Raw genomic sequence first — 18,906 nt, 5'->3', positions numbered from 1 at the left:
TGAAAGGAAATATTCCTCTGACTGCAAGAAAGATAGCACGCAATACTGAGCAAAAAATATCGAGTGAATGAAGAAATTACATCTTCCCAAGGAAAACAACCTTGCCTATTCTAATTAGCAATTGTTCTAAAGGAATAAATAGTTTTTTTGTAAAGTTTTAAAGGGAAGCTATAGGCAGCTGCTAGGTAGGGAAGATAAAGTTACACAAAGTCACCAATAGGGGTCTCTCACATCTCACAGAACGTCGGAACTATTCACACTGGTACAAGGATTATATTTTGTGCCGGATCGAACCTGACCCAGAGCCTTTACTTTGCATATTACTAGTCACCTGAAGATGGCCAATTTAACCCACCTCCTCCTGCCTATAGTCCCCCTTTAAAGATACCCTGTAAACATCAACATGATCATGGCAAGAAAAACTGAAATCAGTGAAAAGCAAATGCTACCCGACTGCGTGAAGAATAGGAAAGCAACAATTTGCGAAAAATATTGAGACAATGACAGATTGGTTCCCAATCGTCTCTCCAGATGGCAACAAAGTAGATTAATGAGATGATCAGTCATGCCTGCCATTTTAGGATGAGGCCACATGTTTTACTGAGCAATACCCCAATAGCCCACCCAAGCTTCCAAAACGGCTTCCCAAATTTTTGGGATAGGTCCCCTTTACCCACCCGCTGAGGCCTTCCGACTATGACAGTTTCTGTGGGTGCTCATTTCATAGGCTATGTCATTCTCGTTAGTGGAAACCGTCCACGATGGACTGGTCTCTCTCGTATGCATGCAACTGACCGACCTACTACTCCGCCTACTAGTTTTACGTATACGGCCTAGGCCTACTTGGTGCCTCGGAGGCTCTGTTATTCTTTCAAACAAACCAACAGTTAAATTGTTAACAGCAAGTACAACCAAAAGTAAATACTATGAACATATGTATACCTCCTGGCGTTTTCGCAGGAACTGGTGGTGGTGGTTTGGCTGGCCTCGAAAAACTCGTCTTTTCCGACATCGTTCGTTTCGGTTTGGTCCTGGCAGTCCTGGGGCTCGGCACGGGCACTGGACCGACATTTTCCTCCACTTTACCTGCATTGAAAGGTCCGATTATACTCCCAGGTTGGGACATGGTGTTTGGGATTCTGGCTTCTATATCACAATTCAATGCTATTGATTGGGAAAGTTCATTTCCAGTTATTTAGGGCATTTAAAAAACTATTTTATCGAGGAAGTGAAATCTTGTGACTCGTCCACCATTTTTGACAGGTGGCGGAGCATGGTGTTAGAACGAAGAACTAGAAAGTGTTGGGCACCACTATTATTTCGTCTGCTAAATTCTTTTAAAACTGTCTTCACGTGAAATGGGCAAGTTAAGCAAAAATAGAATACATAGTTTTCGGAAAAAGAAAACAAGGACCGGACCCACCATAACTACCTGCCTAGGGTGTCTATGGACCCTATTGGTCATAAATTCCAAAGTGTATTTGACCGTCCAATGTCAAAAGTGTCTCTTGACCTAATTGGTCGTCAGGTGCACATCCTGAACCTCATGGTCTATACTTTCCTAAACCTAGCCATCTTGGATAAGATGCAAAATCTTGGTGGTCAAGAAGTCAGGTGCAGTGTTACAGACTCTTGCGAGATTGGTTTAAAGTGTCTCTGATCTCTAGGCCTACTTGGCCGAAAGCGGTATCTGATCCTTATTTAACCAAACGTCCAATGCGACCCCAGCCAGATTATAAGTACAAATCTGAAAGTGTCTCCGACCCAATTCTAGCATAACTACACTCCGGATGCAGCGGACCGGCCTCGTTCCTCACCCTATTAATTATAAGGAGATCCAATTAGGATGACGCAATGGACTGCCCCGGTAGTCTAGGCATAACCAGTGGTTTTCAAGGAGCCTGATCTCAGGATGCTCTACCCCAAATTAACTTATAAACGTATAGTACAATGTACGTACCATAGTCCTCGTTCTTTGCATCCGGGTCCTTCCCTGGGTGCACTTTGGTATGCTCCCTCTCGGACTGGTTGTGCGTTAGTGTCGAAGATCCCGTCTTTTTGTTCTTTTGGCGGACGTTCGTGGTGTGTCTTCCTCCCTCAAAGTGTTCCTTCGCAGACTCACTAACATACGACTTGAAGGAACTTTGTTTTTTAGCCATTGAACTAAGATTTGACAATCAATTCATTATCAATCTACGTCTGCCGGTCAGAAGTTCGAAATCCGATCACTCTTTCGCACTCCTAGCTCCTTTTGAAACAAATCGTCGTCATTTTGGTACAATCCCCAATAAAAATATATCCAAAATGCTCAACACATCACGAATCAAACTTCCTCCCACTGAAGTGCAGTGGGCGCGACATAATCCAACTCCCAAGTTGTAGTAAGATGAGGACAGAGTCTCAACTCTGAGGACAGGGTCACAAATCCGAGGACAGGCCGGGTGACAACTCCGAGTTTTATAACGTAAGGACCCCGTCACAACCAGTCACAATCTTGTCTCCAATCAAGCCTGTATCCTATAGTACCAATGCGTAGTCCAAAATCATTACTACAGTCTAAAGTATAAATACAAGACCTACATTTCCAAACAGGCCTCTGCAATGGTTAAAATGCGTGCATAGGCCCTAATAGAAAAATTATATGAGCACTTATATGAGTATGCCCAGTACATGTTTAGGCTCCGGCTTTCATCAATTGTATATGCATAAAAAGATATTTCACGCACGAATAATTGCGTTGCTTAAATAGGCCTTTGGGAAATTTTGGATGACCAATCGGAAACGAAAATAGTTTGATTGTTTCGAGGTGTTATTATCTTTTCGAGTCACGCTCTTATTTCAATGTCACAGGGTGACTTTCACGCACCAAGGAATGAAGTTCCTACTACACCGAGAGCTACAAATTAATGGTCGCCGGCAGCTGTACGTCTTTTTTATTGTGTCTTTCAAAGTTGGGTGTCGCGACGCCATCTCTGCAAATTTTACATTTGGCGGAAAGAGAAAGTCGAGTGAGGTAGTCACTTGATGTTCATCGCCAGTCCAGATTGAGCAAACAAACATACGCATAGCGCCGGTGTAGAAGTTTAAAATGTCCTAGGATAGAATGCCCGGGAAACAAAGGATTCTATTATGCGCTTCAATCTCTGAGCTATTGACAGTCAGGGTCTCTACAGAACCATATTGCAGAATACAATAGGGCCGGACACTTTTTCCAGGGGGGCATTTGTTACTGTTACACCGGTACTATAGATCGACAATTCACATCCCGAGGAAATGCCGGTGTGCAAGGGATAGTAGTCCTAGGGCTGATAGTCCGTGTAACAATAGCCCGCATTGCTAAATGTTTTGGTTAGGGTTAGCTGTACAATAGATCATGCTGCTTAATTGGTCAAATACAATGCTTCCGGAGTTTGACTCCAGGGGGACTATATCCGCTGTCACACCGGTACAAAGGGGAGGAGAAGTGATATCAACCCCCCATTTGAGGAGAATGACAATTCGGAACAAGTCTCTCCGACATCAGGACAAAGGAACATCAAACATCCGAAAAGACAATTATATATCTTTTGAGTGAATGAGAGCACAATAAAATAAAATATATGCGAGATCATATCGCAAAGGTCTTATAAACATTGCCGACGTATCGGCGGTGAATATCAGTCCTAAAGTCTCCTGGATATACGCACAACGTCGGTGGATCGGCATCAAACAAATGTAAAACCGCCTAAGTCAAGCTTGGACATACATGTATTTCACAAGAAAAATGGGGCCCTCCCCTGAAAGAAAAAAGTTATGCTTTCCAGGACGTAGTTCCCGTCAAGCTTTCGCAACCTCCTCCAGCTGGTTATAGTTAGCCCTGCCGATGCCTCCCCTACTGGTTATCGAATGTCTGAACGGCCTCTGCCAACTCCTCCAGCTGGTTATCGATATCTACCACCTGTCCCTAACATGCTGCCATCTCGTGTTTATCAAACGAACTGAAATTCTTGCGATTTCGTTGGACCACATGGCTTACTGATACCTTATTGTATAGATGAACCACCTAGCGACAGGTAAAGGACTATGTACTTTCTATCCTTGACTTTCTATGTGGTAGATTCAAGTCGGATTCAGAGTGAACTTGCGTGGATTAGGTGCTCGCTTACTGTAACCATTTAGTCTATCTACTTATCGACTCATTGTCTGACCTAAGAGTAACCGTTAAAACGAGGTGTTAGTCAAGCAATCAGATAGGCCTCGCTGATGATACTGATAAGCTAGTCTCATCATTACCGGACAACTGTAGATAGCCAGTTGCAGTGGACAAGCAATGGTAAGTCGTGTACTTCTGATAATCAGATAATTTGATGATTTTCTTGCAAGTACAGTAGAACCCTCTCTATTAAGGACACCTTCAGGACTGACAAGAGAGGTTTCCTGGTAAGAGAGGTCAAATTGAATGGAAACAACCTATTTGGAACCAAAACTAGAGTCCTTAATGGAGAGGTGTCCTTACTAGAGAGGTGTCCGCTAAGTGAGGTTTCACTGTATTTATTTTATAGGAGTTTTTACTTGTGATATGGAATGGATTTTCATCTTCCTCTGAGCTTGGCTCCCTTTTATTGTCCAGTAACAATAACATACCTCCCTTAGCGGACACCTCTTTATTAGGGACAACCTCTCTATTAAGGACACTAGTTTTGGTCCCAAATTGGTACTTTCCATTCAATTTGACCTCTCTAATCAGGACACCTCTCTATTAAGGACAGCACTTGTCAGTCCCGAGAGTATCCTTAATAGAGAGGTTCTACTGTATTGTGGGCCATGGGAGCAGGGTTTTGGAGTTATTTCTCCGACCCTTCCCCTGTTTCATAATAACTCTTACCCTCAACCCCACCCTCAAACTCCTGTTGGTGGTAGGGTCTACCAACCAGTAACAATGTCATCCCCTCACACCCCTGACAATAAAGAGTTACAGGGTGTTAAGGTTAGAGTTACAGGGTGTTAAGGTTACTCCCTAACACAAGGTTACTCCTTAACTTCCCCTAGATTCTCATCCCCTAGGGCCTAAGATTTTTCTGATCCTAGGCCTCCTACATGATGTGTTCAGCTATTCAAAATGAATACTAGTACTCTAGTGTCACCAATCTAAGACCAATTCTGTCTTAAATAGTGAAATTAGAGTATCCTATGCTAAAATTCATGAGTAGAAATTCCATCGTGGTACATTTGTATTCACTTTCACTAGTTTCATGAGTTACCATAACACTACCTTACCATAGTGCAATCTCCTTGCCGCAGTTTACCGTATAACTTTCCCACAGTTTTGCATCACCCTATCTCGTCTTGAAGAGGTTGGGCATACCCAGCTCGGATCAGGTTTGTTTATACAGGGCGTATCAAAAGCCAATTACAGCTGATTCTCTGCTGAGTGAAAACTTTCATCACTATAAATAGGTTGCGGTTTTGAGACAAAAGCGATCATGATTTTTATGCAGTTCCACTATATTTTATTAATGCCACAGTAGATACCTCTATCTAAGTACAGTGGAACCTCCCTTAGCGGACACCTCTTTATTAGGGGCAACCTCTCTATTAAGGACACTAGTTTTGGTCCCAAATTGGTACTTTCCATTCAATTTGACGTCTCTAATCAGGACACCTCTCTATTAAGGACGACATTTGTCAGTCCCGAGAGTGTCCTTAATAGAGAGGTTCTACTGTATATATTTTTGGTACAACCATTGGGAATGTTCAGTAAGGCAAACAAAGTTTTTTTTGTGTTTTGAATGCCACAAGTGGACAGTCTATGGATACGCAACCCAACGAAGAGAATGAATGCGACTGATGAAACCAAAGGGTTAACAAAGAGTGCTCCATTTCAGACTAAATAATTCTGTAATTGAGACACTATCCATCTCCTATTCTATTCTAATAGAAATAATAATCAGAAAATAGGTTGTAGTTTCAAAATGATGGCCAGCGCATCAATGCCTAATTGTAGTCCTCTCTGCACATATAATAATAATTTCCTCCAAATTAGAAATAATTGTGTTGGTTATTAGAGTTGTTAAATTATTGCATAAGATGAAATGTGGGTGAATTTATTGTCGGATGTGGGACATTAGTTCTCTAGTGAAAAGCGAGAATTACTCATTTTAGCTGAGAAACTCAATTATCGTATTTTGTGGTGAGAAAAGACAACCTTCTGAGGTGGTCAGCATGAGTAAAGTGGAACCTCTTTTAGCAGACACCTCTCTATTAACAACAACCTCTCTATTAAGGACACTAGTTTTATTCCCAAATTGGTTGTTTCCATTCAATTTGACCTCTCTATGAAGGACACCTCTCTATAAAGGACAGCACGTGTCAGTCCTGAAGGTGTCCTTAATAGAGAGGTTCTACTGTATATCTGACGATACAAAGCAATGTCAAGATCCATTGCGGAGTATTGTGGAGCCATATGGGACCCCTACCTCCAGAAGAACGTCGGCAATCTAGACAGGGTCCTAAGGAGTCGCTAACAACTCAGTAGAATCCAGAGTGTGTCCCAGCTCCAAAAAGATATCGGATGGAAAACACTGGAGGAAAGAAAGAAGAACCAAAGATTTGCCCTCCTCAAATTGTTTTGAGGGAAGAGGCAGTACACAACACATTTTCTCCTGATCAAGTTGTTGGCTGAGAAGGAATTCTAAAATTATTGTACTGATGGGTCTGAAAGTGTTAATTAATTGGCATATAACTGGGTCTGAATCATATATTTGATGGATGCCATCTGTTGATGATGCTGTTAGACTAGAAATTCTAATCTTGCACCTGTATCTAAGATCCACCTCGGCTAATTAAGGGGTTAGTTTGAGAGGTATGCTGTTAAAGTATGTTGATACAGAAATATACTGATGTTCACAGTGAAATATAAACAGTAGATATGGTGGATTTATATCAAAGTCTGCTGGGATTTTCCGTGGGAAAATGGTAGACTCTCTACTTCCCCACTCCCTTTGGGTGTTGATTCCCTGCTTGTTGTGTCAGCAGTGAGTTTATAGTCCTGGTGACCTTGTGCCTGTCCGAATTCAGGTGAACTTGAAGCCAGTAAAGTCTGTTTTGAATAGGGTGACAGCCTTAATGTTGTTAAGACTTGAGATGAAGCCTGGCCTTGAAATTATGTTGACTCCATGAAACGACCTCAGACAGCCTTAAAGTCGATAGGTAATAATATAATCATCGTCACTCTATTTTCTCATCATGTCTTCATCAACAATATTGTGCTTCTTTTTATAAGCTCTGGGACGTGTTAGACAACTGTGGGTGATATGAATAAAGACTAGTAAATGATTTTACTTCAGTTTTGTACAGAAAGGCCTAGTGTAAATGTACATGGGGTTTTCAGTAAAAGCAATTGCTAGTGTTTATTCATATCACCCATGGTATGTATGTCCAATGGCATGCCCTGGTTGGCCGGAGCACTTCTCTCGGAACACCCTAAACTGATGTCCTCCTCCCCTCCACCTTGAGCTCTCCCTATGTTTGGGGAAAAAAACCAGATGAGACTGTCCTCTGTGTTGACTAAAATGGATCACCCAAGGTTGTGCTCCACCTTGGAGGATGCAGCCTTTTGATAACGTGAAGTCGGAACAGGTACCCCCCTCCTTTCCTCTAAGAGCAATACACTGCTTTTGCTGGACCGCCTGATCGATCTGAATCAAAGCGTTCCTGCGCAGTTGAGTAAGTTCCCATGATTCTGATCTGACCCTCACAGCATCCAAGGTGAGAGCAACGGAGGCTAAACAAACCTGATTTGAACCAGATCTTTCATGGCAGACTCCTTACACGAGCCAGGAGTAGTCTCTATGCTTGGCCTTTGTTTGTAATTTCTCGGCGTTTTTTAGCAGGTTTACAGCCTGTGAGAGTGACTTGCTGCAAAATACAGCCAAGGAATCACATGCCAGCTCCTCCAGGTCTTGAGACAACTCCAGAGTGAGGACAGTCTCCTCTGAGTTGTGAAGTGAAGACAATGTCACAAATAATATGAGTGAGGACAATTTCTCCTGGGAATATAAGGAATCCTGTCCTCCCAAATTGGAGCACCACCTTGGGACATCCATTTCCTGGGGACATCCACCTTTACTAAGGCTATGGACAGTCTTAGTAAACTGTATTTGTTTGCAGGGTTTTTTCAAGGGCGGTTCAAAGGGCAACATATTAACATGGAAAATATTTAAGTTTTTCAGCTCTGCATAAGCACTGCCTCATCCCTGTCTAGTAGAATGACGACTTTGTCTTTGAGGGCTCGACTTCAAGATTCTTCCATCAGGGTCTGGAAAGGGATACACAAAGTTCCTTCTTGTTAGAAACCTACAGCCTATCTGATGAAATTGGCCAAACTACAGTGGAACCTCCCTTAGCGGACACCTCTCTATCAAGGACAACCTCTCTATCAAGGACAACCCCTCGATTAAGGATACTAGTTCTGGTCCCAAATTGGCTGTTTTCATTCAATTTGACATCCCTAATCAGGACACCTCTCTATTAAGGACAGCATTTGTCAGTCCCGAGGGTGTCCTTAGAGAGGTTCTACTGTAATTTGCTTAAAACAACAGGATAATTTTATCTGACATTTATCATGACACATTGGTGACTTCCTTCCCTAAATCATTACATTATTTGAGGATGGTCCTCAAAGTACAATGGAACTTCCCTTAGCAGACACCTCTCTATTAAGGACAACCTCTCTATTGAGGACATTAGTTTCGATCCAAAATTAGTTGTTTCCATTCAATTTGACCTCGCTAATCAGGGAACGGCATTAGTCCATCCAGAGGGTGTCCTTAATAGAGAGGTTCTAGAGTATAATTTAATTGGCCTAATTGTCTTCCAGCTTCATTGCACCACCAGTAGTCTAAAATAACAGTTGGCTGTTTGACATTCTGATGAGGTTATTTGCCCCTGATTTGATACTGTAAGCACAATATCTTCGGAAGGTGGGAGAGATTTGGTAAAAAATGCAAATAGGCTTTATTCCAAAATCTCCTGTAGCCATTTTTAGCACAGTTCCGTTGATTTTTCCATTTGTTCAGGACCTATCGCAGGAAACAGCCTGATGGGGAATTACTTTGTATGTTTGTTGGAGATAACCTTATCATTGGTGTAAACCCCTGGCTCAGCCAGACGTGACTGGACCAGGATAACTGAAAACTGGCCACTTATGACAGCACCCTAATAGGTCATGTCCGATCTATGTGTAAAGCAGACCAAAGTCCAATTTGCTCACCTCTGTATTAAGTTTCCTCAAATATTCAAAAAAGCGGTTAAATTACATTACAAGGAGAACTAATGCAGTGAAACCTCCCTTAGCGGACACCTCTCTATTAAGGACAACCTCTCAATTAAGGACACTAGGTTTGGTCCCAAGTTAGTTGTTTCCATTCAATTTGATCTCTCTTATCAGGACACCTCTCTATTAAGGACAGCACTTGTCAGTCGCGAGGGTGTCCTCAATAGAGAGGTTCTACTGTACATGCATAATACAGTATGTGTATTACAACGAATATGTCATAAATATGTGACGCTCATTCATTGATTGCTATAATTTGTTGACGAAAACTAGCCTCATTTCCGTTGGTTGTTGGGTCCATTATTCGAATTCAATGCAGCGAATTCGTCAGAATAATCAGACTTTCTCCGTTTTCTTTGTAAGAGTGATGAATTTCGGTATAAGGTACAGCAGCGAGCGCTTACCTCAGATTTGATTCGTGGTAGATCAAGCTCCACGCAAACCAGCAATAACTGTTGCTGCAACTTGCAATTAAAATCGCATGATCTCCTTTCAGTTGTACCCTCGCCTGCCCGCATTTCAAAATTGAATTCGTAAGCCGTGATGAAAGTGCATCGTTATAAAATTATGATTTACCCATCCCTGTTTTTGACAGACTTACCAACATGTTCAGACAAGCGTATGAAATATATAGAATGGGCAATTTTATTCGGAGTAATTGCAGATAATTATCAAGAGATGTGTCTGCTACCACTGTGTTTAGTTTTATGACTTATTTAGGTCATGTGTGAATTGTTTAACTGGTATATTTCGTCCAATTGGATATGATGCATATATTTTATGATTGAGAGTCTCTCTGGTAACCACGTTGGAATCTCAGTGCATTAGAATTCCCTGCCTGGATGGTCGTGTGGATAACGTGAAAAACTAGCTTCTGTTTTTTTTTTGGATAGGTGATATCGAGAAAGGATAGAATTCAAAATTAAGGATAGCCTCATTGGTGTGGTATGTATGTATACTTACTTAGTATTTGATGACCGATTCATGGCAACTTTTTCAGTGTACCCCTCCTTCCTTCTGACGCCCCCGCCCCCCTTTTCATGAAAATCTTTAAAATTGACAATGAAATTTCGGAACGCCCCAGGAACTATGATGAGAAATGCACCCCTGAAAGCAAATCATAAAACAACTCATCAATGAGAAGCACATCGATGGCACGGTTTCCAGTCGTCTGACTCACAGTCTAAGGGCAATGGGTTCAAAATCCAGTCTGGTCACCTTTTCAAACGGGTTGCCTCTGCCGGATAGATAGATGAAGTAACTGCTCCATAGGAATCCCAGACAAATTCTGCGATGAACACAGTCTCACTTTGAACTATGGTCGGTCGACATATTTCCCATATTCAATACATTTCTCAATCTCTCTCCAACATAACATCTTATTCAATGATACTTCGTCTGATAATCTTAGTGAACCCCTGACTCCATTGGCATGTATATTTGCAATTCTTTCATAAGTTCTAAGCCTTGTTAATGAGTAATCAGGCATAATTAACCGAATAATTACTTCCACGCTGGCTGTTTGCGCCTTCTGATTAGAAATTGAAGCTAAGATAAGGTAGAGAGGAGCACACCTTGATTAAATACAGTGCTGGCCAGAAGTAACATTTCTAGCACGCACCAAAGCAGAGATCAGCAGCTGCTGCACACACCTTGGTTTTGTACAGTAGCGCCCAGAAGTAACTTATATCTAGCATGTACCAAAGCAGAGATCAGCTGCACACACCTTTGTTGTTGTACACTAATGGTCAGAAGTAATGTCCCCAGCATATACTAAAGCATCCTGACCCTGAAACTGACGTCTCTTAATAGGGCTGTCGGAATGGCGCAGTGGAACCATCAGGGCCTGTCACCTCTGATGTCCCAGGTTCAATTCTCGGTCGGTCCCGGCACACTCATGTGATAGAGAGGATGACTCTCTTCGACAGCGTACGTTTCCTCCGGGGTCTCCAGTTTTCTCCTACTTACATGTCAATCCCAATACTGTTTATAGCGCTAATAATGTCTTAGTTCACACTCAGCTCTCAATGCAATATTCTATCTCTTACTAGCTACCAGACGCTCTTCATGACAAGTCGGCCATGTCTGAGGGGAAGAGTAACTTTTTACCACACGTGCAAAGTGAATTTCCTAACTATTTGCAATCATTATGTTTTCCTTTGAACTCTTAACTCGCAACAGATCAGAAAAAAAACGTGCAACAAATCTGTTGCAAAAATGCGCTCATTCATTCCATTCTTATCCCAGGTGACCCCTAGCCTATTGTGCAACACTGCAGTTACACATGATAGAGCACCCTTGGGCAAGGTTGAGCAAGGCATCATATATAACTTGTCTATACTTCCCTCACTAAATTGATCAGATTTTTTTCCAAGCTGTCAGGTTAGCATAGCATTGGCCATGGTAGCTAGGATTGCCTCAAACTTGGCCTGGAGGCAAATAAACACTTTAGCTAAAGCAGGTACTGTTAGCAAAAAGGATAACATAAACACTGGGTGTAAGGAAATAAATACCCAAGCTTAAATAGAAGAGATGTTTGATGCCATGGCTCAGCTGATCATGTAATTATTGCATGATGGATATTATTTATTGAACTTTGCTATCTTCCTGTGCGTTCTGAGAGTTTATGATTCAGCTCTTGATCATTTTCTGAGGAAAAATCTCCAAAAATCTATTGGGCCCCAAGTTGATTTCATCATCATTCTGCACTTAGCTGGTCTGGCCCCCAATTTGATTTCCTTATCTGCACTTAGCTGGTTTGGGCCCAGAGTAGATTTCCTTACCTGCACTTTGAGCTGGTTTGGAACCAAAGTTGATTTCCTCATCTGCACTTCGCTGGTTTGGGCCCAAAGTAGATTTCCTTATCTGCACTCTGAGCTGGTTTGGGCCCAAAGTTGATTTCCTTATCTGCACTTTGAGCTGGTTTGGGCCCGAAGTAGATTTCCTTATCTGCACTTTGAGCTGGTTTGGGCCCAAAGTAGATTTCCTTATATGCACTTTGAGCTGGTTTGGGCCCGAAGTAGATTTCCTTATCTGCACTTTGAGCTGGTTTGGGCCCGAAGTAGATTTCTTTGTCTGCACTCTGAGCTGGTTTGGGCCCAAAGTAGATTTCCTTATCTGCACTTTGAGCTGGTTTGGGCCCAAAGTAGATTTCCTTATCTGCACTTTGAGCTGGTTTGGGCCCGAAGTAGATTTCCTTATCTGCACTTTGAGCTGGTTTGGGCCCGAAGTAGATTTCTTTGTCTGCACTTTGAGCTGGTTTGGGCCCGAAGTAGATTTCTTTGTCTGCACTCTGAGCTGGTTTGGGCCCGAAGTAGATTTCTTTGTCTGCACTCTGAGCTGGTTTGGGCCCGAAGTAGATTTCCTTATCTGCACTTTGAGCTGGTTTGGGCCCAAAGTAGATTTCTTTGTTTGCACTTTGAGCTGAACCTTGGATCAAGTGTTTCTTGGAATTTAAAAAGAATAGTAATTTGGAATTTGGAGGGAAAAACCATTTAAAATGGTGTTATTCATTAAGGAATATGTTTCCGTCCTCAGATGTACCGGTAGATTATTTCATTATTGATCTGAGTTTAATTAGAAGTGTTATTGGAAGTTTCAACTTGAAAGTGTAGTAAAGTAGTAGAGCTGAAGTTGCTATATCCTTCCTGTTTTCAAACATGTTAAAGTTCATCCTGTTTTAAAAAAGTCACCCTGAACTAGCACTTTTTGTTTGCCGTTTTGTCATGGTTGATGACAATATGATGTGAGTATGCTTGTCAATTACAGTGGAACCTCCTTATAGTGGACACCTTTCTTATAAGGATACCCTCTAATAAGGACACCATCTCCAATAAGGACACACTCTCCATCAAGGGCACTTCTTCTGGTTCCAAATCAGGCGTCGAAACTAAGTCGAAAGTATCAGAGCTAACTTGTCTCATTATCTACTCTTTAGACAGTATAGGTGAGATTTGTACTGTAGGAGGAAACCGGGCAACCCTGTGCTGACGAAGAAGGCCCTCTCTCTGTCACACAAGTTTACCGGGGACATACCGTGCAAAAATAAGTAGGCACAAACATTTTCTGGTTCTGAGTTACTTCTTGGAAACCATCTCATGTATTCTGCCATTCTGTACCTCGTACCTTCACTACAGATTGGCGTTTAAAAAAAACACCGGCAAGAAAGTGATAATGCGTGTTTCTTCCCGGAGGTCGATTATCTGACTAACATACAATTTACAAGTATGCCGGAGTAAATTTGCCAGTGAAAGCATCGAATGTCACTGCCTACTCAAGTACCTGTTGTGTTGTATCTTTTTGTTGTTAGGCGAAGGGCTCTCCAGCTACTCAACTCAGTCTGTTGCTATAAGGTTCCTGTTTTAGAAAAAATAGAGAAGTTGAGATCAGGGACTTATCACGGATCTGGAAATGTACACAAATTTCGTACAGTGTTCTATCCGTATACGTATAAGGAGCCTTGATAAGTCGCCGTTCTCAACCTCCCTAATGCCGCAAAAATGTGTGATGACCCTATAAACGGACTTTTTGGAAAAATACAAATTTTTGCACTGAGCTGCTGGGGTGAGTGATTTGGTGCCCCTGGAACTGCTTGGGCTCCAACAGGCTACTCATTGTACTTGGAAAGACCCGACTGATGTATAGGTCAGTGTGTACTGTCCAAGCATCTTTCTGCAGCTGTTTCTGAAGTGCTAATGTTGTTTGGTATTTGATGCCGTTTTGTGGGCGCATGTTGGCCAAATTCTGCTGAAACGAAGGAGCATCCTTCCAAGCAAGGTTACAACGTAACAAATACCTTTGTAAGTTCAAATGATCCGATCTGTGTGTCCAAACTCAAACCCGTTTAGTACAGTCTGTAAGTGAGAAAGCCAATAGAGTGGAACCTCCTTTAGCGGACACCTCTCTATTAAGGACAACCTCTCTAATAATGACACTAGTTTTGGCTCAAATTGGTTGTTTCCAATCAATTTGACCTCTCTTATCAGGACACCTCTCTATTATGAGCAGCACTTGTTAGTATCAAGGGTGTCCTTAATAGAGAGGTTCTACTGTAGTTACATTATGTGTAATATAAAATTACCAAGGTTATTTGGAAGGGAAATACATCATGTGTGGCAAGTATGCTGCACTTATCAAAAATAACTTTGCTGATCTGTGGTTTAGTCCAATTCAGCCCAACTTGAGTGCAATTTTTGTGCATTTTTGTGTAATTTATATATGAAATGTACAAGGTTTCATCTGCTCATGTTTACTGTCAGAAGATTGCTTACCAGAGCTCACATTCCTTGAATGTTGTTACTATACACTACAACTTGTACGATTTCATATCAAGGTACAGTCTGTGTCAAAATAATTTGATCATTCCTTGATTTCATCGGTACAGTCTGAGTCAAAACAACTTCATCGACTTTACATATGAAATGTACAAGGTTCTTGTCAATCGTTTCATGTTTACTGTCAGAAGATGCTTACCAGAACCCGCATTCCTTGAATGTTGCTGCACATACTACACTACAACTTAAACGATTTCATATCAGGGTACAGTCTGTGTCAAAATAACTACAGCCGCCTGCCAGCAATAATTTTTCTCAATTGTGGCAGGTTCTGCTTCAGCAATACGAAATTGGATACATTAGTTGGTGTAGGCAGGAATTACTCTGTATACCAAGCAATCCTGCCATCTGCCTTTTCTTCAGTCTTTTGTGTGTCTAAATACTATACAGTAGAACCTCTCTATTAAGGACACCCTCTGGACTGACAAATGCTGTCCTTAATAGAGAGGTGTCCTGATTAGAGAGGACGAATTCAATGGAAACAACCAATTTGGGATCGAAACTACTGTCCTTAATAGAGAGGTTGTCCTTGATAGAGAGGTGTCCGCTAAGGGAGGTTCCACTGTACTTCATCTCACCAACTAGAAAGAAAAGATAGTCATACCACTACTGAATGTTGTCTGCAGCTACAGATTTGTGGGTCAGATGTTCTTTAAGAAAAGTAGCTGAACTAGCATTTCGTTTATTACTTCTTCGTTCAATCGTTTCGGCACTTATGGTGATGATGACCTGTGAATGATGGGAAGTATGCGTCGGCATTCCTTGCATCTCACTCAGACAGAAAAATCAGTGTTAAAAGAAGCATTTTACAATTTTGGCCTATGCACTTCAACACGCATAATTACTGTACCTGAACGTCTTTGTAATAAGCACTAATTGAAAGAAAATATTACAGTCATTGTTTTTATGAGCGTGGTTGTTTAAAAATGATTTTCTTAAAAAGTGTTCCAACTGGGAAGGAATATCCATTTCAGAATTGATATGTTCCAAGAATAGCCGTCACGCACTTGTACCAAGAGCATCTTCATGCATTGTCTGCTCGAACTACTTTTATTGTTGTTGAGTGTGGACTAAATGGGTGCCCCTGTGGCTCTCACCTGTTTAGAGGCTGTGGGGTTGAGATCTTTGCCCATGTGGCAAGGCGTTTATAGGCAGTCAGGATGAGTACTATGCCATTTGATTGACAGCATCCACCTGTCTCCAGTCTCCTTTCTTTAAAAGTACTGTTTTGCTTGTCTGTTCTGGAGCTTGAAACTGTGCAGATTCTTCTTCTTCAGTGTTCGCTCAGCACTTGAATGTGATAGTCTCCAGGGAGTATTCCTCCTCAGTCCAAGGTGAGATGAGCATTTTTACTGGCCAACATGGTGCCAGTTGGGTCTATTGGCCTAGTGACTTGGTCTTTGGCCAGAGGTAGAGTCCGTCACGAATGTTTCTCACTGGCTTGACCTGGCATATGATATGAGGCCCCAGATACAAGAAACCTCTATTTAACATCTCACCAAAAAAAGCACCAGGAATTTCAGTTCCTTGAAAACCATGCTGCTTCATCCTGAGATATAATCCTAGGTTCTCCCTGAGATCGAACCTACAATGTCCTATCAGGAACTGCTTTCCCAAGGATGGTGGCAGTTTTATGCCATTTAGGATTAGGAAACAGGACTACCTATCATAGGTTTGGCTCTTTAAAGTTGAAGAATGCCTAACAGAGTTGGTGCATCAAAAACATTCTCTTTCTGATGGTCAGTAGTTTTTGCACAGATGTAAGAATGAACTTCGGAATGCGGTGGATAAACTAACCAAATCTCGGCCTTCAGATTTTGATAAACGATTTGATGTTCCGCTGATGAAAGATGTTTGCAAGATTCCTGAACTGTGATCCGTGGACATGTAACAACCATTAACACTCAAACTGTGTCCAGGATTCATGCTAAGTTGATCAATTAATGGCATACAATATATAAGAAAAATCCCAGTTCATCCAGCTCAATGATGTGAAACACAACTCTTGTTGGTTTCATCTCAAGAAAGCTAAGTCCAGATGTAGGAATTGCAGTGTTTCTTTTACGAATTGTGCTTGAGATTTGCCAAGGTGATTTTCCAATTGATTTTTCATGTCAAGTCCATTCAATTTCAACCTAATTAGCAAACTTCAGATGTGCTTTTTGAGAAGAAATGTATTGCTTTTCTAATGTCAACTTGGTTGCTACCATTTAGAAATTGGATTCACGCTATGTTGACCTATATTATGCATACATTAGCGTGGGCCTCGCTCATTTTGTAAAGATGATGCTAACAACATGATAACACACAGATTTACCTGCATGGTACACTTGAATGAGTTGTACCGCTGCCTACCTCGTCCCAGGTGACTTGCAGCCTCGTACTCTTGTACATTTCCTATAGAAAGCTATATGGGTGAAGTTCACTGGGTGCGAGGTAGGACAGGTATAATTGGGGTGTCCCAGCAAGATTTCCACCTGGATTCCATCACCAGACTAATCAGAAATTATGTTGGAACATTTGCATCCTGAATAAAAGTTTACCTTGATTCGGATGAGGCTGGATGGATGGAGGAAGCTCATTCCTGCCGCTTTGGATACAAATGTGAAGTCGAATCAGAGACTGGAGTACCTAGAGGATGCAAAATAATATCAATCTCCTGCTTATAGTGGATAGGAATATAGCTTAGATAGAGGAATCAGACTCGGTGGTGTTTTAAATTCTGTTATAAACTTCATTTTGAAAAGAATTACTGAAAGGATCTTTAAGTCTGTGTCTTCGTGGTTTAGCCAATATGGATAGGGCTCGGTAAGTTTTGACAACCTTCTCTTGTCTTATATTTGCTTTCATTTTCAAAAGCAGACTTACTATATAAGTATATTCTTAGCTTCTATGTTCAATGTTGTATTAGTCACTGTCCATTTTACATTTCGCAACCGGGACAGAAAATGGTTGCGCCAACAGATTCATTCTCACTTAGGGGATAAAATTCTAAATACATGTCGACTGTCTTTAAAAATAAAACATTGTTAACCAAAATCTACTGCATTAGTATTTCTATACTCCTTTTAAATATTATTGATAACGCCGTGTTGATAATGCACACTCAAGAACATTTGCACTGCCATGTCCTCACAATAGACTTCTCTGTGATGAAGCGAACACTAAGATTCTCCATTCTTATGAAAGTTTTTATGACTGTTGTTACTTCTGACCAGTATTGTACAGACACTATGCCCTTCCTCTGCTGACTGCTGCCTGATTGCTGCGGTCTTCCAGCCTCTTGTTCTGTCTGTTGGAAGCGACAACAGACATTCATTAAGGCTTACTCACTATTCAAACAGGGGTTTGTTTGCAAATCGGCAGGCTTGTCTAGTCAGCCTGAAAGAGAGATATCAACGTTCTTTCCATAATTTTTATCTCACCTGGTTGGGAATTGCCTGTAGATAAACCTTCCAGCACGGTAATTAATCCTGTAGTCAAATTCTAAAACTTTGGCTACTTTTGAGAAAAATCTTAAATCTGAGTCCAAAGCGCATGACAGAAGTTAGTGTGATGCTGTGACAAGGGCGATTCTGCTATACATTTACAAATGTACACAAATAGCATCTTGTAATGCATCAAAAAGTACTTTTGCATGCACAGAAACACTGTATTTAGAGTTGACCACACGCATCACCATTTTGACTAGAACTTGAAATTCTAAAGCAATATTAGAACTCTTTCAAAATGAAGTGAATAGGCCTACCAACTTCAATGACGAAATCCAACATGCTCAAAAGTATCAAATTGTAAGAGATAGCTTCGCCAAGATGAGCTCAGTTTGAAATAGTTTCCAGAAGCCATCATATCCTGCGGGATGAGGCTAGTTTCCTGTCCATTATGTGACTCATGTATCTAGTTTATGGCGTGCTAACATCTTCAGGCCAGGTTGGAGAACTCTGGACGTTTCCTCGAAACCTAAGCTGTGCACTGCTAAAAAGCGACTGAGAAAGCTCAACGTCTACAGGTTAACAAGCCTAGAAAACTCTGGACCTGTTCTAGGAACTTACTTACTTGCTTAGGTGCAATATCATGATTTAAGCCATCAAAAGTGCTAGGGACCTTTGCATTGTCTGTCACTGGCAGCTTCCATCAAGGCTTTACCAAGACCAGCTCGATTCATGGCGTCAGGCCACTTGTCCTGCCCCTTCTTCTCTTGCCACCAACTTGTTCCAGGTGCCAGTTCAGCGGCTTCCTGGGGGAGTCTATTTCCTTTGG

The 18,906-nt window shown here is 41.5% G+C and overlaps 2 protein-coding genes across 5 annotated transcripts in view; one reads left to right on the top strand and one right to left on the bottom strand.

Moving 5' to 3' along the window:
- LOC135490975 (FYVE, RhoGEF and PH domain-containing protein 4-like) overlaps window positions 1-2,615 on the bottom strand; it is a 39,543-nt gene extending 36,928 nt beyond the window's left edge. For all 4 annotated transcript variants that reach the window (XM_064776578.1, XM_064776581.1, XM_064776579.1 and 1 more), the window contains exons 1-2: window positions 1,961-2,615; window positions 943-1,086 (exon numbers count right to left, since the gene is read on the bottom strand). In XM_064776578.1, the coding sequence (XP_064632648.1) occupies window positions 943-1,086; window positions 1,961-2,159 (343 nt within the window). In that variant the 5' untranslated portion in view covers window positions 2,160-2,615. The remainder of the gene's footprint in view (window positions 1-942; window positions 1,087-1,960) is intronic.
- A 1,607-nt stretch (window positions 2,616-4,222) lies between these two features.
- LOC135490970 (plexin-A2-like) overlaps window positions 4,223-18,906 on the top strand; it is a 75,943-nt gene continuing 61,259 nt past the window's right edge. Inside the window, exon 1 of the mRNA XM_064776561.1 lies at window positions 4,223-4,312. The gene's annotated coding sequence lies outside the window, so the exon portion shown is untranslated. The remainder of the gene's footprint in view (window positions 4,313-18,906) is intronic.

This window comes from Lineus longissimus, chromosome 7 (genome assembly GCF_910592395.1).
Source record: "Lineus longissimus chromosome 7, tnLinLong1.2, whole genome shotgun sequence".
Taxonomy (NCBI): Eukaryota; Metazoa; Nemertea; class Pilidiophora; order Heteronemertea; family Lineidae; genus Lineus; species Lineus longissimus.
This window is presented reverse-complemented; position numbering and strand designations above follow the sequence as displayed.